This window comes from Ruditapes philippinarum, unplaced genomic scaffold (assembly GCF_026571515.1).
Source record: "Ruditapes philippinarum isolate M1 unplaced genomic scaffold, ASM2657151v2 ctg8060_1_1_1_1, whole genome shotgun sequence".
NCBI lineage: Eukaryota > Metazoa > Mollusca > Bivalvia > Venerida > Veneridae > Ruditapes > Ruditapes philippinarum.
This window is the reverse complement of record NW_026866298.1, coordinates 12,863-37,014: the sequence shown is the minus strand read 5'-3', so window position 1 is coordinate 37,014 and position 24,152 is coordinate 12,863. Positions and strand designations below refer to the sequence as shown.

Sequence of the window (24,152 nt, the reverse complement as noted above, 5' to 3'; positions counted from 1 at the left end):
GTAAAATGTTTAATTTTACAATATGACAGTTTAATTTATAATATTTTTTTCAACATTTTGTATTTTTGTATCAATACAAGTACTTTTATGTATTATTGGATATATAGAATGTTTATGCAAATTTGACTGTATGTATTTAGTTTATACGATACCACGAAGACACTAAATATACGAAATAACTTACCAATGAGAAAAGAAAAACAACACCAAGAACTCGAGCCATCTTTTTGATTCTCAGATTGCACTGATCACAAAATTAGGAATATACTTTTGTTCACAACTGAAAGAAACAAACACGTAGACATTTGTTATGCAGCTGCATGTTGACGTGTACTATATCAAATGAACGATAATCATTTAACAACGTAATATATAAGTATTTGTATTGGTATATTTTAAGAAGTACATTGCATGATTCCAGTTACAACATTTCAATCAGAAACGGAAGTCGGACTACTTTTTTCAATGTGTCACACATGAACAACAAAAAGGGCAAAAACTGACCGGCTGAATGTGTTTTATGTTTAATGAGGGTCCATCCGCCCGTTAAGTTGCAAAAGCAGCTTTCGCTGTCAAGTACGGACCCTGGAAATGTCACCAGTCATGCCCTTAAAGGGTTCATTTTGAAGCACAAACTGGTGATAATTAATTTACCTCCATGCAAATTCCACGGAGTATTAGCCAAAGATATGAATTTTTGAATTTTCAGCCATACGGTGGCAAATGAGAACCTAAATGTACACTGATCTGAGACAAAATGAAAATGGGGTAGTCCTGAAAAGGGCTGTTGGTGTCAACCTGAGAGCCGCCTGCCTTTCAAGCCGTCACATTTTTTAATCAGGATAAAAATAAGAACAAGCTGATTTAAATGTACTCCTACATCGCTACATATAAACATAAGAAGCTGAACTTTTAAAGAAGTCAGTTATTGTAATCCTGTTATTTTGCAGTATACAGTTACTGTTTTATTATTATTATTATAATTATTATTATTATTGAACATTAGATAAATATATATGTATGAACATTTTCAAGATTTTATTTTACCTTTATCCCTTGCCACCATGGTCCTGTCCATCTCTCAATCGGGACAACAAAATCGTTCGCGATGTTCCAGGAAAAATAATGACCAAACTATCAAAATGATCTTATGTACTCAAATCATGCTAAATGACAATAAAGTTCAAGCATGAATTTCTATTTCAATTCTACATATTTTGGGGTTGAAGCGTAAATATATCTTTTTATATTGAACAAAATTTAGACGCCAATTAAATCACCAAACAGTTTTAAAACAAGTCATGTGACTTGAATAAACCCTTGAAGTTACAACCCTTGACTCCGCCCACTTTCATATTTATATTTCATATTTATTTTTAAAAAATATGAAATATATTTGACTGACATAGCACCATATTTCATGGGTAAAATTAAATAAATACAGTCAAATTTGCATTTACATTCTTTACATCCATTAACACATACAAGTACTTGTATTGATACAAAAATACAAAATGTTTAAAAATATTATAAATTAAAATTTTCGGACTACTTCTTTACTTCGTTATTTTCAGGCGATTATTCAGATGGTAAACGCAGACGCCTATCCGTGCGCAGGCAAAAGTGAATATGATGTAAGTAGACAATATTTCACCTTTATAATAAAATAATAAGCATTAGATGTATTTTTAGAAGGCAGAAAACCCTGGTTTCTATAATGTTCATATTTATAGGAGTTTTCTCTTCTTCAAGCATTGACAAAACGATTTATTATCTATTTCTTTATTAATGCTTTTAGCAATTAAGCTTTCCGTGCCAAGATATGTATCAGTCCTTCCAGTTCACGGCTATACTTTCCTATCCGCTGAACAGCATGAGTGATCTGATACTAGATTATGATACCCTGTGAGTCTTATATCAAAATAATTTCTATACTATAATATGCAAATGTCTTCATTTTTCACAACAACATGAACGCCTTCTATCGCATTCTTGTCCCACCACCCTGTATCCCAGCTTGAAAAAGAAGAGGTAATTTATGTATGAGAATTTAATATGCGTATATCTACATGATACATGTGAATTACAGGACTGTGGAGACGGGCGTGTTTGTGTGTGTCCGAATAAAAATGTAGTCACTGATGAAAATAATGGAGAAACGCCCTGCAACAATCTCGTCTGTAAATGTAAGATTTTGTCTTTCCAATATAAAAAATGTATTTTGACGGTATTGCAAGGGTTTTTAAAAAAAAACGGGATGTATAGTATCTATACAATCTGTGTTGTACCAATTAATGGATATTGGATATCATTGAATAATAATTAATGTAGCAGAGTAGAACTCTTAACATAATTATGCTGCCATTTGTCGTATAAAGATACATGTGATTGAAGCGTTTATGTGACCAACAACTCCTTAACAGTTATACAAAACATTAATTTAAAATACATGCACATTCGTATTAAAATATGTCTGCGTTAAGCGACAAAAATCCGGAATAGATGCAAATCTCTTTTTTTTCTATGAAGTTTTTAGTTTCCTATATTTTAGTATTTTAATTTATTTATGGTGTATTGTTTAAATCATTTCAGACCCCGAGTGCTATTATTTCACCGGCAGAAATGTTCGCCCTCAAATGGATAGAGGTGCAGTAGTGTCATGCGGTGATACTGATTGTAGGAGACATTACGAACGCGTGGGTTGTGGTTTTTGCTGTCCTGTGGCCAAAGGAATGTTTGCTAACTACATGTAGTATAAACCAACACTCTAGTATAAACCAGCTATTCGATGTAAACATTGCAATGAACTGATCAACAAGACTTGTAACAATTGAAATAAAATAATTTAGAAGCATAAGTTCATATTTGTTGCTTTAAAGTCATGAAAAAACCTTTACATTGTATGTCTTTCTTTATGCCTGAAAGGATGAAAGTATTTCTATTTAACCGTGTAAGAGATATGATTATAACCAAATTCGATACTAATAAAGACACATTTGGGGTTAATTATACCCACACATAATCACATACAAAGCGTTTTGGAAAATCTGTCCAATTCTTCTTGTACTGGTATTAGTTCCGATATTAAATTTTGGTTCTTAGCTACCATGCGTTAAGATTAACAAAAGAGAATAAATTTACTTCTCCGCAAATTGACGTGGAATACATATGAATGTGTATGTAGTCTATGTTTAATGTGGGTCCATCCGCCTGGTAAGGCACAAAAAAGCAGTGTTCGCTGTCGAGTACGGACCCCGAACATGTCACCAGTCATGCCCTGAAAGGGTAAATTTTGAAGAAATTTACCTCCGTGCAATTTCCACAGAGTATCAGCCAAATATATGAATTTTTAGCCCAAAGTTGGTCACTGTGCGGCGGACAATAAGAACAATGTATAGTAACCTTAGGCAATAATGAAAGGAGGTAGCCCTTTAAAGGTCTGAGATTGGTGTCAAGCAAAGGACCTGTCCTACAAGCCGGCCGTCATCCGTACTTGGGACCCACGCACCCTAGTACACCATCCTTATCGACGCTATGGATTAAGGTTATCCACTTGTTTGCCAGCAGCTGATTCAAAGAATCAGTTTCAAAATAATGAACTCAATGTTCATACACCATTTGATCCAGTATTGTTCGCATTTATCATGGTTTTATTTGTTTGACTATATTCCATTTCTGAAGTAAATCCTTCACATTAAATCTTATTGACTCTTATCATTTAGAAGCAGATACTCTCAATATGTTTACAATTATTGTGCCATTATCCATTGGAACTAGAAGTAAAGCCAAAATGACTTTCAACAAACTTAATTGTATAATTGTACAATCCAATTTAGACCACAAGTTAGTCAAAGCTGAATCATGCTTTAAAATTCCTTCAGAATCAAATATACGTGTAGAAATCTAGACGATGTTGTACAAGACATAACAGAACAGAACATATATTTTATTTCGAATTTATTAAGCATATACAGCTCGTCTTCATATACAACAATATATACATGCATAGATATGAAAAAAACAGTTTGGTCACTTCTATCAATATTATTATGTCTCTATTATGTTTCTGTGAATTAACTATAAACTCCATTTTTTTCCAGCATTTAGCTTCCCGTCCCGATGTGAGCGGTCAATCTCCATTAAGTTTGTTCAAAGAAGAGAAAAAACTTTTTTTTCCTGTAATTTTCTTTTTCAAAGATTTATTTAACCTTTCATTTGTTTGCTTGTAGAAAAAGTGAAGCGTTGTACGTATGTCCGAGCAAACTGTAACAACGTCATCAATATTTTCTTTTACGCCTGAAATCCTAAAATCGTTCCGACGTTAATACTTCGGATGCTTACCGAGTATGACAATATTTCCGATTTAATGAAAAAAATATAGACGCAAGTCTTCCAGTTTTATATCTTTTTTTAACAACGCTCGTACATGTTTTCTCACCTATTTGTTCAAGTTTTGAACTTGCATGCTTTGCTCGTGCAAATTGGAATAATTGTTTGCCAATTCATAACATTTTCCAGTGGCTCGATCAATTTTACATGTCAACTTTTCAGTTACACCAGACACAATTTTATAAACCAAAGATTCTGTAACAACAACAACAAAAATTATGTGTATCTATTCCTTTTTAATGTATTTTTTGTACTAGGATATAATGAACTAGGATTTTCTCTTTAGAAATCAGTGTGTTTCAGTGGCACTTTGTAGTATGTTTTCGTACGTGATGTTTCATTATCTGGTGAGTTTAGTTCTAGTTTGATGGATTGTGATGTTGGAAGAATTATAAAACTGCATGTGATGTCAGACACATAACGTGTGTTGAACTCATTTATCTTTTATCAAAATAACTGTTTATGTAAAATGTTCAATCATTTGTATAATGGCTCATCAGATACTTAACTCCCTTTTATATCACATATTTACATTAATCAAAAGATTAGGGAACAAAAATGCACGCCACTTACCATAACGAAGTTAAAAGAACGGTTATTGTTACCTTACTCTACCACATTTTGGTGTCGTGCTTGAAGTAACTTATTGCCTAAAATGCCTAGAAAATTTTAATCGTTGCAAAAGCAATATGATACTATTATATAGATATCATTTTTATATAAAGATCTTGGTATCATTAATAAAATATTTGTATATTTGGTCAAATATCATTAATAATATTATTTGTATATTTGGTCAAAAAGTCAAATATTATTAATAAAATATTGTATATTTGGTTAAAAAGTCAAAAGTTTGGGAATTAGACACACCTAAATTGGACAGAGGCATTAAAGCAAAATAAAATAGACGCTAGTTTCGGTGTTAGAGTTTATTCACAATATTATATTTTTAAGCAATAAGAGAGACATAATTACACGAAATAATAGAGCAAAGTAACATGTGCTACCTTCGAACAAACACTAAACGTTAGCACTATGACTTGTAAGTGGGTCTGGTGGGAAGAGATTATCAAGGTGCATGTTCCTGTGAAGTTTGGAGGCCCTAAATGTAAGTACTTTCGTGTTAGGTTTAAGGTTAAAGTTTTGTGACTGCCTGACAAACAGATAAACTAACAGACCAAAATATATATATATTTACACATTATATGTGTATAAAATTGTGTATAAAATTGTTTAATACATATAGAGATTCTACTGCTAAAACTTGTAAAAAATAAATCAATAATTGAAAAGAAAAAATAGCTTTGTAATTATTTTTAGAAAACATAATATTTAAAAGATCTCCACTGAGATATAAAAGTCTACAAACATAGAATTCGTAAGAAAAAACAACTGAAGAAAATAACACGGAAAGATATGCAAAAAAGTAGAGAAATCAAATTGAAAGTAATTTTTATCTGATTCTAAGCCAGATTACAACTACAAGCATTCTTACATTCATGTCCTTTTTCACAATTAAACTGATAAGATTTATTCTGAAAAACGTAAACAGTTAATGATCTGAAATTCTTCACACAAGTCATTAGTCCAGATCTACATCAAATGGTATATAGCTAAATTTCGAAAAAATATTTCCTGTCCAAGAACACCCTGTAAATCCTTGCTTATTCCAATTATCACAATTACTTTATCAAAATACGACAGCATAAAAAACTGCTTATTCTATAACAAATAAGATAAAACGTATAAATGTTCCTCTCATGAATATATTAACTCAAGAGTTTAACTGTATAAATGATGTGTTTCTCAAACATGTGTTCAAACATATAAACAATAAACATGTTTAATGCCTGATAAATGGCTTGAACTTCAGTGGACCAGACATGTCATGATCATCTATCTCGTACTCTGTTGAAGGGCTGTATTTCAAATCTGTGCTGATCAATACTGTGTCCTGTCAAATTAAAACATATAATTTACAACACTGAAAGTTTTCTTTATGCAATATGTTTTAATTTTCCTTTGAAAGAAGCACATATTGGATATGCCAATTATACAATCTTAATAAGATTCTAAAGGCTACCTTGTAAAAGGATAGGCTATATACATGCCACTTAAAAATACATTTGTTAAATTGAGAACTAGGTTTAAGTGACACCTAGACTAGCCGACATTATTGCAGGCACAGATGAGTATCCGAGGAGAAGCACCAACTGTTTGTAAAATAATTTCTATAGTCAATCGTCACTAATGTTTATAAGATTTTATATAAAATTTAATTAAATTAGAATAATTTAACTAGTTCCTATTTCCCAGTCTTATAAACTAAAATATTTAGCTGTATTACGTAAATATACTGAAGTCACTAACTAAAACGCTGTAAGAAACATGGCAAAAAAAAAAATTTCGTGTCACAATTATATTATTAGTTATAAAGATTGTTGACAGGTTATATGGCCCTATATAAACGGCGGTTTTTAAATATTACCCGAGCCGCTAGGCGAGGATTATATTGCAAACAACCGTTTATATACGGCCATAGAACCTATCAAAAATCTTAATAACGAATTTATAATACAGCAAGCATCATTTTTAGAGGAATAAAGCGAGATTTCTTTATAAATCGACAGTAGCCGTGTATATAAATCTTTATAATACTGCATGTTTGTAACGTCATTTTTCATTGGATAATCGTGACGTTTATATAGTTTTATATACACAGCTGCTGTCGATTCATGAAAAAAAAAAAAAAAAAAAAAAAAAAAAAAAAAAAAAAAAAAACGAATGCTGATCTTCCGTTAAAATATCCGGGTCGACCTATAGTTTCCGCCTGTAATTCACCGACTGAGAATATTTCAAGATATTTGGATAGCATATTAAAACCGTATATGTTCCGACCTCCATCTTTCATTAAAGATACGACGGATTTTATTCAAAAAATTAAAAATGTGAAGTTGAAAAGCAAAGACTCATTATTAGTTACAATGGATGTATCTTCACTGTATACATGTATTCCGCACTCTGACGGCATAAAAGCATGTGAATATTTTCTAAATGAAGGAAATAGTGATCATAACTTACAAACACCAGTGCTCTCTAATCTTATACGGATAGTTTTTGAAAATAACTTTTTCGAATTTAATGAGTTTTTCATGCAAACGTGCGGTACTGCTATGGGATCATCTATGGCACCAGCATATGCCTCCCTGTTCATGGGGAAACTGGAAAAGGACTTTATCGAGTCACGAAATATCAAACCGACGCTGTGGCTACGTTTCCTGGATGACATTTTTCTAATCTGGGACGATACTCGCGAGGAACTCGAAAATTTCATTCGTGATCTAAATGATTTTCATCCGACGATTAAGTTTACGCAAACCATTTCCAGTTCATGTGTTGATTTTCTTGATGTGCGTGTTTCCAAAAATGATTGCACTCTTTCAACGAAAATATTCGTGAAAAACACTAATAATCATCAGTATCTTCATTATACCTCTTGTCATCCAAAAGCATGCAAGAATGGTATACCATACAGTCAAGGCAAGCGTTACCGCAGAATAATATCCGATGACAGTACATTCAAGGACTCTCTAGTTGATTTGAAAGACTTTTTTCTGAAACGTGAATACCCGAAAGAAGTAATTGACAATGCTTTTGAGAAAATTAATTCTATTAGTCAAAATGAGGCACTGCGACTCACAGAAAGTAGCCAATCTAATTTTGTTATACCATTTGTTGTTACTTATAATCCTCATCTTCCTAACATTGGTCACGTTTTAAACAAATATTGGGACTTACTAAAGTTGTCAAAAAGTGAAACTGTAAAATATGTTTATGAGACTTACAAACCTATTGTTGCATTTAAGAGACCAAAAAATATCCGTGATCATATTGTGCATTCTAGCTTTTCAAAGCAAATGTCAATTCATTCATCTTCTCCTTGTAGCAGAAGTAGATGTTCTCATTGTAATCGAATTACTTCGGATGTATCTTTTGCAAGCAGTGTCACAGGCGAAAAATATACACTGAGAAACCCTACAAACTGTTCTACAAATAATGTTATTTATTTAATCTCCTGTCAAAAATGCAATATGCAATATGTTGGCCAGACATCTCAACCGGTTTCACGAAGAATGAATAGTCATAAATTTGATATTACAAATTTCAAAGATCCAGCGTTTTCAATTCTTGTTGCAACGCATTTTAATTCAATTGATCATTCATTTAATGACTTTTCATTTTTACCGTTTGAGATTGTCAGCGACACAATGGAGCGTCTATGTAGAGAAACCTACTGGATTCATAAGCTTAAGACGTTTTCACCATCTGGATTAAATGCAAAAATTATATACGACATTTAATTATTTCCGTAAGTTCTTTTGCGTAGACATTCCATTATAAATGGTTATATATACTTTTTCCAATATAATACTTCATCTGTTTTATACATGTATACACGTTACGTAACATTCACGTTGTTTCCTATTATTGTTTTTTATATATTTTATATAGGAAATACTTGTATTTCATAATCCGTGAATGTTTATATATATATATATCGAAATCTTTATTAACTTTATTAATTTTTTAATGAAATTTAATATAACGTAACGTAACAATGTATGTTTCCCGCCATCTCGGACGTTGACGTCATGTGACGTCTCTTCCTGTTTATTCACTTCCTGTTTATTCACTGACGAAGAACATATTTGTTCGAAATCGATTTGAATATTAAAAAAAATAACTGAATGTACGCGTGTGGTTGTTCTTTTTGGATTCATAGTCGATTCATGAAGAAATCTTACTTTCATTCTCTAAAAATGATGCTTGCTGTATTATAAATTCTTTATAAAGATTGTTGACAGGTTATATGGCCGTATATGAACGGCTGTTTGCAATATAACCCTCGCCTAACGGCTGGGGTTATATTTACAAATAGCCGTTTATATAGGGCCATATAACCTGTCAACGATCTTTATAACTAATATAAACGTCACGATTATCCAATGAAAAGCGACGTTACAAACGTGCAGTAATATAAAGTGAAAACTAAAACAAGGACCAAGTACTCATTATTACCTTTGCAAAAGTAATCTTAGTATTTTGGAATTTGATATCACCAGTTACTGGCAGTGGAAACCCTCTCTTACCAAGATCTACAAATATAAAAACATGATAAATATAAAAGTTGAAATTACTTAAAAAATACTCAACGAATAATGTCTTGAACAACACTTACATCACAACTATGCTTCTTGAACAGAACTAATGGTCAGTTATTCCGGATGCCCTACGAAAGATGCATCATTTGACGATTTTGCCTAATTTCATGCATTTTATTGTCAGAATTTTCAAAGAGATACACCGAAATAATTGTTCTATGTTGAAGATTTATACCAATTTTCAAAGTGATTTGTAGTAAGCAAAGACACAGGCAATATATATTAATTTTTCTTGCAATATAGTATATAAAAGTACCGTTTATTGTTTAAATGCATTGTCTATCGGCATTCATGATTATATTCCTACCCATTAGAACTCGAACCATTATTTACAGCAATCACCCTGCAATCGCACAGTCGCGTCAGTCTTCGGATAAGGACTAATATTTATAATGCCGAGGATGTTCCAATTGGCACTAATGATTAATAACTACTTTAAAACATATAATTTTATATGTATATTATTGAATTGAATTGAATTTTAATCATATAAAGTATATGATTTACATTCAATTCAGCTGCGGTATATAATAAGATTTTAAGATTTTAATTTAATATATAATTTAAAATCTACATCAAACTAAGCTGTGGTATAAAGTAAGATATTAATTATATATATCATTTAGAATCTACATCCAATTCAGCTGTGGTATAAAATAATATAGTAATAGTATTACAAATACATGATTTACTTACCATTCAGCTGTGGTATAAGGTAAGATTTCAACACTTGCTTGATCAAAAAGTTGAGAACAACATCCTATAAAATAAATATAAATATATATACTATAAAACAAGAGACAATATTCAGTTTAAGCGCTTGAGCTTTAACTATTTATTTTTTACGCAATAGCCACAGTATTTTTTGCAATGACCTGTATTTTTGGCTCCTCCTTCTAACAAGACATTCATTCTCGTTCGCGCATGCTTAGTAGACAACGTATATAAACCAAGCACGCTTCTTCAAATTCCTTTTCGATCCGGTCTCCGGACTTCTGAAGTTGCCCTGAACCAACACGGAAAATACCCACCCACCCTTTCCATTTGATGTTGTCTCTAATATAGTTGACATATAAAGTAACACCCCAGTTATAGCAAATACACATGTATAATAAACTTATCTGCTTATATAATACAACAGGTAGGTTCATATGCAAACTAAACAATACATACCTTAAAGCAAGTCTAATTGTTTATTGTAATTAGAAATAAAATACAATTTCAAAGTATTATTTGGACAATCTTAGCGCTTATTTATTAAGTGATACTAAGTTTTTGTAAACTTGTTCATAGTCAAACATAATATACGACTTACACTGACTTCACCGACGGCAGATTTCTCAACCTTAAGTTTTAATCTGAAAAAATAACAAAATGCAAAATGAACTGTCAGATACAAATGCCAGTTCTAAAATTCAAACATGAAAAATATCAATATATAGTTTAATAGGAAAATAACATTGATTCCTCTCGGCCAGATAGGCTGTGGTCTACACTTTATCCTGGGAAAACGAAAAAAAAAAATAAATAATGAATAATAAACAAATTGCCCCCTCCCTCCCCGAAGATACCACAAAATGTAAACAAAATTATGTCTATTTCAACAATCACCTAAACACTGACACCAAAAGGCAGCTTGACGATTCACATTAAACTGGTGAGAGGTGGAGAGATCTCCACTGTCCTCTCCCCCTTAAATTTATACTAAGAATAAATAACTTACTCTAGATCTTTGATTTTTGCAAACAGCAGCTCCTTCTGTATATAAACATCAACTGTTGTAGACATTGTCTGTAATATAAAATAATACAGCCTTGCACAAAAATTACATTCAGGAAAAAGAAGTAAAAGGTTTATAAACAAGTACGTTCAATTGCGAGCCCCAGACAAAACTTTCTTATCCCCAGTACCACATTATCTTTTTCCGATCTGAATATATTTGTTGTTTTCTAGCCTAAAGTTTAGTACCGTCCAGTGACCCTTGTCTACGGTCACGCTTATACATGAACCAAGTGTGCTTGAATAACCGTGCTTTATTTGAAATAACGCACTTTTTTTCTAAAGAAGTATGCAATATCTGAGATATTGCACTGTGCGTTATTATTAATAAAGGATATTACTGGCGTATAACAACTGAGGAACACCAAAGACAAATCGCCGCGCCATGCAATAACAACAGCTTATTGCAATGACAGCCTCAGCCTTATTGAATTTCTCGCCCTTAGGTGTCAAGTTTAAAATGCGTCTTTGCAGATTTTAATGCATGAAAAATGATGCACTATATTGGTAAGATTTATCGTGGCTTTGAAGTCATGTAAGCAATAAAAATGTCAAATATAACTGCAACAATTTATATTTCATCTTTATTGGCCAGCTTTAAATATTTTATAACTATTAATTAATATGATTTATTATTGACTCTTTTGTGTATACTAAATAAATAAAAAATAAGAAATAACAAGAGGACCATGATGGCCCAAGAGGGCCATGATGGCCCTGAGTCGCTCACCAGAAACAACTGCTTTTCAGTGTTTGAAATTATCCATTGTCAATATTTGTCTGATATTAAATTTGAGCCAATCAAATTAATATGAGCAAACTTGATAAAAGACTACCTAATAATGCTACCAAGTTTGGTGATTATCTATCAATTATTTCAGTAGGAAATGATGTTCAAAGGTTTTTCTATTTTTTGCTTTAGCGGCCCCTCAAAGGGGCCAGTCAAATTAATATGAGCAAATTTGATATAAGCGTACCTAAGTATGCTACAAAGTTTGGTGATCATCCATCAATTAGTTCTGTAGAAATAGATATTTAACGGTATTTCTATTTTAGCTTGAGCGGCCCCTAAAAGGGGCCAATCAAATTAATATGAGCAAACTTGATAACTTGCACTTTCCAGTACCGTCCATGAACAGGCTCAATCAAACCGAGCCTGCAACATTTTCAATTTTGCCGTGTTGGGCTTTCTTTAGGGATTCTGTATTTATCTATTTGATAAAAGACTACCTAAGAATGCTACAGACAAAATTTGGTGATCATTCATCAATAAGTTCTATAGAAGAAGACGTTTTAAGGTTTTTCTATTTTTAGCTCTAGAGACCCCTAAAAGGGGCCAATCAAATTAATATGAGCAAACTTGATAAAAGACTACCCAAGAATGATACAGACAAAGTTTGGTGATCATCCATCAATTAGTTCTGTAGAAAAAGAAGTTAAAAGGGTTTGCTATTTTTAGCCCTAGAGACCCCTAAAAGGGGCCAATCAAATTAATATGAGCAATTTTAATACAAGACTACCCAAGAATGCTATAGACAAAGTTTGGTGATCATTCATCCATTAGTTATCTAGATATAGATGTTTAATGGTATTTATATTTTAAGCTTTAGCGGCCCCTAAAAGGGGCCAATCAAATTAATATGAGCAAACTTGATAAAAGACTACCTAAGAATGCTACAGACAAAGTTTGGTGATCATCCATCAATTAGTTATGTAGTAGAAGATGTCTTAAGGTTTTTCTATTTTTAGCTCTGTTGACCCCTAAAAGGGGCCAATTGAAATGACATGAGCAAATTCAAGTGTGACTGTCACAATGATGCTACAGACCAAATTTGAAGTAAGTAAATCTGCCCAGTAGTTTCAGAGGAGAAGACGATTGTTGACGCATGACGACGGACGACGGATGCCGGAGTATCCCCCTTTGATACTAATAGCTCACCCTGAGCCTTCGGTTCTGGTGAGCTAAAAACAAAACCTCATTAAATTCTAAGAAAAATGAAACAATACAAAATGTGTATCAATAATTGACAAAAGCTGGCTGCATACAGCATGTAGTGTCAGTAGAAATGGTGCAGCTGTAGATCCAGGCTTTGTTGCATACATATCTATCTTTCCTGCAAAACTAAGAGTAACACCACCACTGGCAACTTCCATTTTAGGTGCCCGTGTGCTGTTCATATGTAGTTCAACATTCATGTTTGGGAAGTGCTTCCCTATCTGTAAAATCATAAAAGACATATTTCCTACAGTCATATAATGTATGATGTATTATGTCATATCATTAATTTATTGTAAACATCTTACCTAAGTCTTTACCTAATCCTGGAATAGTTCAAATAATTATGACAGTAAAACAGAAAACAAAAACAGAATTCACAAAGAACGCCCCAAAACAGCAATATTGAAAATGTTGCAGGCTCGGTTTTATTTAGCCTATTCATGGATGGTAATGCTATTTGCTAGGTACCGTCCATGCCCCCTAGAACCGTCTTTAGCAAAACTGAACAATTAACCACTTAAAAGCATTCGCCGATGTATTCATACGGCGGTTATCATGGAACCTTTAATGTGACACGATAGTGCCATTCTGTGAAACACGTCTTATGGTTCCTCTTAAAAGGGAGCGGGTGCATTTTACGAGAAAACTGATTTTGGAAATCGCTGATTATACAAAGAAACATATTGGCAAATTCATTTTTATTTCAATTGTATTTTAAGGAGGTAAAGGTCATTATCTCATTTTATTACACGTTCCCAAACACTTGAGAAATTAAGACCTTCCACATTAATTACATGTCCATACATACCTGAGGAATTAGGACCTTATACAGTATTACATGTTCATACATACCTGAGGAATCAGGACCTTATCCATTAACTACATGTCCATACAAACCTGATGAATTAGGACCTTATAATTAATTACATGTTCATACATACCTGAGAAATTAGGACCTTATACATTAATTACATGTCCATACATACCCGAGGAATAAGGAACTTATACATTAATTACATGTCCATACATACCCGAGGAATTAGGACCTAATACATTAATTTCATGTCCATACATACCCGAGGAATTAGGAACTTATACATTAATTACATATCCATACATACCCGAGGAATTAGGAACTTATACATTAATTACATGTCCATACATACCCGAGGAATTAAAGCCTTATACATTAATTACATGTCCATACATACCCGAGGAATCAGGACCTTATACATTCATTACATATCCATACATACCCGAGGAATCAGGACCTTATACATTAATTACATGTCCATACATACCCGAGGAATTAGGATCTTATACATTCATTACATGTCCATACATACCCGAGGAATAAGGACCTTATACATTCATTACATGTCCATACATACCCGAGGAATTAGGAACTTATACATTAATTACATATCCATACATACCCGAGGAATAAGGAACTTATACATTAATTACATGTCCATACATACCGGAGGAATTAGGACCTTATATATTAATTACATGTCCATACATACCCGAGGAATTAGGAACTTATACATTAACTACATGTCCATACATACCGGAGGAATAAGGAACTTATACATTAATTACATGTCCATACATACCGGAGGAATTAGGACCTTATATATTAATTACATGTCCATACATACCCGAGGAATTAGGAACTTATACATTGACTACATGTCCATACATACCGGAGGAATTAGGACCTTATACATTAATTACATGTCCATACATACCCGAGGAATTATGACCTTATACAATTATTACATGTCCATACATACCGGAGGAATTAGGACCGTATACATTAATTACATGTCCATACATACCCGAAGAATCAGGACCTTATACATTAATTACATGTTCATAGATACGTGAGGAATTATGACATCAATACATCGATCAGATTAAATGTATATCTCAGGAATCAGGATGCAAATATACTATTGACAATCACGTTAATACATACCTGAGAAATTAGGATTAAATGTATACACACCTGAGGAATTAGGACGCCAATACACTGAATACCACTACAGGTTGTATTGAGAGCACCCTTATTGCCAGGTGGTAGCTGAAATAAAATCATTGATATATTAAATCAATTGTTGGAAGTTATAATTTCTTTGTTAAAAACATCATACACAGCACATAATGTTAAAGTGATATCAAGAAAAAATTCGTAACATTTCTAACAAGCACATAATGTTAAAGTGTTATCAAGAAAAAATACGTAACATTTCTAACAAAAAACAGTATGCCTATGTCATACATGGTTTTGTGCTATAGTTTAACATGAATGGTTTAACGTAATATTCAACAAAGAAGTTGTTTACTAAAGATAAAAACGACAGTATACATACATCTTTCTGTGTAAGGTTATATACCAGGAAGCCATGTTTCTGTGCAGTATAGCCTATTGTATCAAACATATAATCTGACATCCACAAATATAACATACTACTTGTATCTGTGTCATTAGGCATAGGGGGCGGGTTCATGGGGCTTTCTGTACCAGGATCAGTCAACCAGAACAGTTCTCCCTGAAACAATCACTTTATTCATAAAATTGTTTTACATTTAACATTGTCAAACTCTAAGTGGCTTACCATGTACTTTTAACATTCTTTTCTTATCAACAATTTATAACAGTGATTTGAAAACATTTAGCAAAGACAAATTTTTTTATTTTTGTTTTTCAATTGACCTCTTTTTGTTTACAAAGACACATAAGGAAGAATATCTTACATTTAATTATTTAAAATATATTTTTTATGGAACGACTCTTACCTTTAAAAAATTGTAATTATCGAGAAGTAAAACTGTGTTCGTTATAAACAAGAATTCGGTTTAACAGTGTTCGAATTAACAAACTTTGATACAGACAATAGAATCTATAAATAGATTCACTGCATAATTACGACAGACGAGTATGATTTCTACTGTGGTACCTTATGAAATGTATCCATATACTGAGGCTGAAATTCCGGTTTCTTTATAAGCCGGTAGTCTAGAAGAAATTTCTTTCCAAGACGTGTTGTTACTAAAATTAGAAATAAACAAAGTAATTACTAAAACGAAAAGCTTTGCAGACATTTTGTTGTCTTATTGTGTACAATACAATTATAGTGAACATTAAACATTAGAATAAATAGTTTCAAATAATGATATACGAAATTAATTCATCGAAATGAAAATGTAAGAAAATTATTATATTTGTACTTTCAACACAACTGAATAAGAAAGGTAATTAGATAAAATATTATTAACATTACATTATTATTGCGATTTGTTTTAATGGCATATTTCTCAATTCAAATGTCAAAGCTGCTCAATCAAAAGTAATTCATGTATAAAGTCATCATTCAGTTGTAACTTTAAACGATTGCTTTAAAGTAATGATATTTGAATTAAAAAATATGCCGCAAAGACCAAAATTTAGTAATAGATATAAGGCACGCGCGTAGTTTACCCTCTATGATCTGATAAACATACTTCTACGGCATACATTCATATATAACATGTATATAGTTTTATAGATACCTTTCAACTGAGCAAGTTTATTTTTTGCATCCTCGTTGATTTCTTTGTTAATCAATGTACACATCTGTAAATATACACAAAACATAAGTCTACAATGTAGAGTAATAAATATTTTATTAACAACCTTAAAAGAGCCAACTTATTTGATACAAATTTCTTTAAAATAAAGTTGAATAAACTTGAGAATATATTTTGCTGTGAATCTTAAAAATCATAAACGTCTGTGAAAATCTAAGAAAAAAAATCACCTCTACCTTAAACAAAAACATTGAAAACACAATTTTGTCGTTACTGATGATCATCAACAAACAAATTTAAAATTCCCCTAACCTGTTTATTGAGGGTGTCTTTAATGAGTCTTCCAACTTTGCCTCTAAAAAGATTGTATAACCAGGCCATGCCTCCTTTAAAGTGGAAGTTAACATGATCTATGTTGCTGGAACAACCAGTTGATGAAATAGTCGGTCTTCCATTTGTGTCTTCACCTATGTTATATGAATTTATATGAAAGGTTGAAAGGTAAGGTTTTCTGCAAGCATAACGGTAAAGGTAACAGAGGTACAATAGGTAAATATATATAACAATGGAATCGACAAATATATTGCTGGAACATGGTGTATGTCTACTAATGAAATACTGAACGATATAATGAAAAATTAGCAAAAAACATTAAAGGAACTCCACTAAGGTCCAATAGCCTAAAATAATAAATTTTGAAATTCTTTCTGAAATCAACTGGTACATTTGAATTTGAAAGCAAGCAATAGATGGTATATAAATATACACGGTATTATATTGATAAATCGATTTTATGCGATTTTTGGCCGATTTGAGTGAAAAGCGTTTGAACAGTTTTCATTTATGGGGCCAATTTTCACAATTAAAATGATTATTTCTGGGAAACGGAGTGAGCGAATGACTTGAAATTGTGTACATGAGTTATTGGTCTAGACATACATCTTGTTAAACATAACTTTTGAAAAAAGCTTTTCGGTCCCTTCACGTTAAAAAACCTCAGTTGAGTCCCTTTAACGGTGACATTATGTTAACGTAAACATATGTGACGTTATCACCCACTTTCATTTAAGGCTACTTCAACCGGCAACTAATTCTCCATAGCAATCATGATCTGAGTTGTTCGCTATTCACTAAGTACATATTTCCAACATATTTCCTATAAATGATGAATGCTTTGTCTAGATTGAAAACGTGGCAAGTCCATTTAATATGTTAGCGTGAAGAGGATTAATTATTGAAACTTGCTGCTCGGTACAATGTCTTTGTGACAAGTCAAAGAATATTTTTGAAAGGGCGTAAATGTTGACAACAACAATAAAGAGCATAAATTGATAACATTTACCAATGTTCAGTCCTAGACTGAATGATAGTCCCGATACATCAGCATCAAAACTGCCACCAGCTTTAATAAACCTGTCAATAGTAAATGCTTACTGAAAAATACTACACCACTTTTCATATATATGATACTGTAAAAAATATATATTGCTGCAAATGTCGATATTATATTAGATCATTGAAAGTAATTCTGAGCAAATCAAAATACAGGCATTTTGTTAACATCATTTTTGCATTTTAATTAAAATATTAATATGTTTGAATGATATTTAGATAATTTGAGACATTGTATAATATTTCAATTATTTAATATACACATATATAACACACGATAATTCATACAAAAAAGATTACCATCATTTTATGTATCACATAAGATACATTCATACATACAAAAACAACTACCACTATTTAAAATACAAGAGGGCCATGATGGCCCTAGATCGCTCACCTGACCCATCAAACTCATCCAAACAATTACCTAGACAAGCATTCTGACCAAGTCTCATGACAGGTGAGTCAAAAATGAGACCACTACAGTGTTAACAAGGATTATCCATATTTGAGCAGTGTGACCTAGTTTTTTACCCAGGTGACCCATATTTAAACTTGACCTAGAAATCATCAAAACAAACTTTCAGACCAATTTCCAGGATACTTGGATCAACACAGTAGCAACTAGTGTTAACAAGATTTTTCTATTTTTAGCTCCGGTGACCTAGTTTCACATGCGATTTCGAACTCATCTGAGCAATTACCTAGACAAACATCCTGGCCAAGTTTGATGATAATTGAGTCGAAAATGTGACCACTAGAAGGTTTTTTAATATTTGGGCGGTGTGACCTAGTTTTTCATCCAAGATGACCCATGTTGGAACTTGACTTAGAAATCATCAAAACAAACTTTCAGACCAATTTACAGGATATTTGGATCAAAACAGTAGCCACTAGAGTGTTAACAAGATTTTTCTATTTTTAGCTCCTGTGACCTAGTTTTTCATCCGAGATGACCAATGTTCGAACTCATCCAAGCTATCAACTAGACAAGCATCCTGACCAAGTTTGATGATGATTGAGGCAAAATTGTGACCGCTAGCGTGTTAACAAGGTTTTTCTATTTTTAGCTCTTGTGACCTAGTTTTTCATCCGAGATGACAAATGTTCGAACTCGTCCGAGCTATCAAATAGATAAGCATCCTGACCAAGTTTGATGATGATTGAGGCAAAAATGTGACCGCTGGAGTGTTAACAAGGTTTTTCTATTTTTAGCTCCGGTGACCTAGTTTTTCATCTGAGATGACCCATGTTCGAACTCATGCAAGCTTTCACCTAGACAAGCATCCTGACCAAGTTTGATGATGATTGAGGCAAAAATGTGACCGCTAGTGTGTTAACAAAGTTTTCTTTTTTTAGCTCCGGTGACCTACTTTTTCATGCGAGATGACCCATGTTCGAACTCATCCAAGCTATCACCTAGACAAGCATCCTGACCAAGTTTGATGATGATTGAGGCAAAAAATGTGACCGCTAGTGTGTTAACAAAGTTTTTCTATTTTTAGCTCCAGTGACCTACTTTTTCATCAGAGATGACCTATGTTCGAACTCATCCGAGCATCACCTAGACAAGCTTCCTGACAAAGTTTGATGATGATTGATGCCAAAATGTGACCGCTAGAGTGTTAACAAGGTTTTTCTATTTTTAGCTCCGGTGACCTACTTGTTCATCCGAGATGACCCATGTTCGAACTCATCCAAGCTATCACCTAGACAAACATCCTGACCAAGTTTGATGATGATTGAGGTAAAAATGTGACCTCTAGAGTGTTAACAAGGTTTTTCTATTTTTAGCTCTTGTGACCTATTTTTCATCCGAGATGACCCATGTTCGAACTCATCCGAGCTATCAACTAGATAAGCATCCTGACTAAGTTTGATGATGATTGAGAGCGACCGCTAGAGTGTTAACAACAAAATGTGAACGGACGGACGACGGACGGACGGACGACGGACAATCATCGATCCTAAAAGCTCACCATGAGCATGCTCAGGTGAGCTCATAACAGACGATAGTTATACATACAAAATAAACAATAACCATTATTTTATGTATAATATAATGGAACATTTATACAAACAAAGTAAACATTACCATTTCTTATAATGAAAGTCTCCATGAACTTTTATTCCTGCACCCGATGCTCTCCAGGACAGACCAACACCTGGGATAGTATTCAATGTACTGGCTGGGGCTGTAAACTGTACTACATTAATACTGAAACGTGAAATAATGCAACATCAATGATTTAAATTATGAAAAAAACTTATCATCTCTTATTCCTCATTGAAAACATTAATCAAGTTCACGAAAGTATTTTTTAAAAATGCCCAATCTCGCACTTGTTACTGTAATTACCAACTCATAAAGTATTTTGCACTATCAAAATAATACCTCACCGTTAGAAAAAAGTATAATGAAAAGTCAATCAAGGTTATGCTTAAAATTCTTCGAATTTTTTTACCATTTGAAAGTTTTACACATTCATGTATGTGTTTGTTTTTCACGGTAAATATGCAAGACTTACTTGTAAATGGAGTAATGGAAGCCAGATGCTTTGCCTGATTGGTCGGGTATTTTAAGTTTCTGTACATTTTCTTTCAGGGCTTCAATGGCAGAATTGATAGCTATGTTTTTTTAAAAATAAAGAAATTGAATTTATATGCACATATGAAAAATATTAACAAGAACAATGAGAGAGACTGGAAGGCCTGTTTACAGTTAAATTTGATGAATCACTTGCGCCTTATATTCCTCAAAGGACATAATAATCATTCTTGCTAGGCAGCCTTCAAGCATTCAGAAGGTTGATGGTACTATTCTGTTGCCATGAAAAAATAAAGTTGTAAAGTAAATCAGAAAAATTAAAATTTAAGGGGAGATTATTTTGGAAATATGGACGCTAGATTTACAACCCTTGTCATATCATTATGATGTGGGAGTTTGAAGAAAATCCTTAAAGAAATGAAGAAGTTTGAGGTAATAATAAATTTTAGAAAAAAATCTAAATTAATTCTGGAAATGTGAAGTTGATAACTTAAGAAAGAAAGAAGTTATAAAAACAAACAAAATTTCTTTATGAAAGTTCTAAGTTCAAGGATGACAATTTTGTCAATTTAGGTGTTAGAACTATGAACCTTGCCACTAATGATTTGGATGATGATGAAAAAACAAATATATGAAGTTTGAGGGAATAAAGAATTTTTTTTAAAAATATATGAAAATTCTAAGTTCAATGAGGTTTTCTGACAGTTTTGATTAAATAGTTATGAACCTTGTCATATATGATGTGGTTGATAATCAAAAACATTTAATTCAAGTTCAGCTTAAGATATAAAGAAGTTTTAGTGAAAAAAAATACAATATAAAAACTAACGCGGTCGCGGACACTGGGTGAGTAGAATAGCTCTCAGTATATTCTTTAAAGTCGTGGATAAAATGTTGTGCATACCCTTCATACTGCCATCAATCTATATTTCAAGTTTCATAAAATATTTTAAGTGCTTTTTAAGTTATCACAAACATTGTTATATTTGCCATATTTAAGTCTATTTGTGGCCATAGCAACCAAATTTCTCAGTATAAGACTAAGAAAGAAATAAAATGATGTGCAAAATATCGAGCACACAAGTCTTCTCGCAAGGTAAACAGGAGCAAAAAGCACACAAATAGACACTGGGGCGGCATGGCTGTCATCAAATTGAAGTTATAATAATATTTACTTAAATGAATACTTAAAATTGTCCAAAAAGGTACAAAGACTTGTTATTAAGATGTTTTATCGAGTAAATCATTGCTTGGTGATAATGAATGCATACAATTGTCACAAAAAGGCAAAAATCCTTCAGTAGCTACGGAGATACCAGCTTACATGCAAAAACTTAACCACGAATTTTTAGGTCGAAAAAGGGGCATAAATATGCAATAAAAAACAAATCTGAGTTATGCGACTTAGGCCAATCATGTTAAATAATCTCAGAGAACTAGTGTGTGAAGTTTCAATGCATTCCCTTTACATATTAATTATTATAAGTTTGGAGACCCAAGCTTACACGTAAAAACTTAATTCAAAAAAAGGGGCATAAATATGCAAAAATATTAAATCAAAGTTCTGGTACTTGTGCCTGTCATGTTAGATAATCACAGTGAACAAATGTGTGAAGATGCATTTTATTCCCTTCAGTAGTTATGGAGATACCAGCTTACACGCAAAAACTTAATCAAGAATTTCTTAGTTGAAAAGGGGCATAAATATGCAAAAAGCAAATCAGAGTTATGGGGCTTGTGTCAATCAGGTAAAATAATTACTTAAGTTTCAATCCATTCGCTTCAGTAGCTATGGAGATACCAGCTTACCCGTTAAAAACTTAACCACAGGGACACGACACCGACAAACGGGTGACTGAATTAGCTCGAGTTTTCTGCGAATTGTCGAGCTAAAAACCCGATAAAGACAAAATTTTAATGATTATGAATATTACCGTCGAGGTGTTCAGATTGCTTTAATCGATATTTTTGTGCCCCCTTATCACCGGTTTTTTTTGACTTAAACAAAAAACATTTATTACAACGGAAGATATTAGACATTTTAATTTTATCTAATGATAAAATAAATAAAAGGGAAAGTGGGAGGATATTCCCAACAAATTTTACCCCTTTTTAGGGACGTAAAAATAGATATTTGGAAAATTTTACACCGTAATTTAAAATTTTTTTTAACGTAAACAAAAATTGTTGGATATTAATAAATCAAAAAATAAAAATAAAAAAAAGATTTACAACTTTGGGGAGATATCAAATAACATCCCCAAATAGCTTTTCATAACTTTTAGATAATACCGGGTCTTATCAATACCCTCCAAAACTGAAAATAAAGATGTCCCTACCATGAAGGGACTTTAAAGTATTACATATATTTGAAAAAAATAATAAAGTATTATTAATTACATATCTATAAAGTGTCTTAGACAGTAATGTGTGACTGTAATGTATTATAATTATATAACATTAACATAAATATGGGTACTAATTACATATGTACTTTATAATGAAAATCCACATCTGTAAACAAAATTCTTTTATATCGAATTAATCTACATGTACATGTATTTCTATTTTAATAGCATTTATGTATTTGTTCTTCATGGTTACACAACCGGAACATTTATTGGAGAAATTACATAAAGCATTCCCGTTTTTAAGATATTTGAATTAAAAAATAGATAAATACAGAATCCCTAAAGAAAGCCCAACACGGCAAAATTGAAAATGTTGCAGGCTCGGTTTGATTGAGCCTGTTCATGGACGGTAATGGAAAGTGCAAGTTACCGTCCACGCCCCCTAGCACCGGCTTCAAAGTCAGAATTCAACATTTTAACATAAAAATAGTAAAATTTAAAACCTAACTTTGTCAATTCTTCAGTTAAATAAACCAAATTTGTTAGTAATAAACTTACCGTATGTTAAATCCTTTCTGTGTTATCCTTGCCTTAAAGCCCGGGTTTCGAGCACACAAACCTTCTCGCAAGATAAACAGGAGCAAAAAGCACACAAATAGACACTTGGGGCGACATGGCTGTCATCAAATTGAAGCTACAGTTTAAAATGAAATAAGATCAAATCAATTTTTAACTTCCCCGTTTCTCCTAATCCTGTATTAGTTTATGATGTTTAATGTAGTGAGTCGAGATAAACAAATGTATGTAAGTGGAAACGGATAGAACATTTATTTACCTTTAACTTTATTTCCGTTAAACTTACATATAGATTTGTGTCGCTTTGTGTTTTATATTGACCA

General features: G+C 32.4%; 2 protein-coding genes across 2 annotated transcripts; one reads left to right on the top strand and one right to left on the bottom strand.

Moving 5' to 3' along the window:
- Window positions 1-1,548: 1,548 nt before the first annotated feature.
- Window positions 1,549-3,106, top strand: LOC132732056 (uncharacterized). The gene is made up of 3 exons (XM_060718403.1): window positions 1,549-1,634; window positions 2,090-2,186; window positions 2,593-3,106. Exons 1-3 carry the CDS (start codon window positions 1,587-1,589, stop codon window positions 2,751-2,753), a joined length of 306 nt encoding a protein of 101 aa, XP_060574386.1. The 5' UTR covers window positions 1,549-1,586; the 3' UTR covers window positions 2,754-3,106.
- A 2,197-nt stretch (window positions 3,107-5,303) lies between these two features.
- On the bottom strand, window positions 5,304-23,952 carry LOC132732055 (bactericidal permeability-increasing protein-like). The gene is given in 16 exon segments (XM_060718402.1): window positions 5,304-6,343; window positions 9,469-9,545; window positions 10,308-10,371; window positions 10,927-10,969; window positions 11,335-11,402; window positions 13,437-13,607; window positions 15,401-15,475; window positions 15,765-15,944; window positions 16,353-16,444; window positions 16,945-17,008; window positions 17,275-17,429; window positions 18,305-18,375; window positions 20,450-20,572; window positions 20,883-20,986; window positions 23,817-23,915; window positions 23,917-23,952. Coding segments are annotated over 16 exon segments (1,518 nt in total). The 5' UTR covers window positions 23,938-23,952; the 3' UTR covers window positions 5,304-6,232.
- Between the last annotated feature and the right edge of the window lie 200 nt (window positions 23,953-24,152).

Bases quoted from the DNA above. Each gene is read 5' to 3' on its own strand.
- LOC132732056 (XM_060718403.1), top strand. From the start codon at position 1,587: ATGGTAAACGCAGACGCCTATCCGTGCGCAGGCAAAAGTGAATATGAT. The intron at 1,635-2,089 runs GTAAGTAGACAA...TGTGAATTACAG, and splicing joins CAGGCAAAAGTGAATATGAT to GACTGTGGAGACGGGCGTGT. The intron at 2,187-2,592 runs GTAAGATTTTGT...AAATCATTTCAG, and splicing joins CAACAATCTCGTCTGTAAAT to ACCCCGAGTGCTATTATTTC.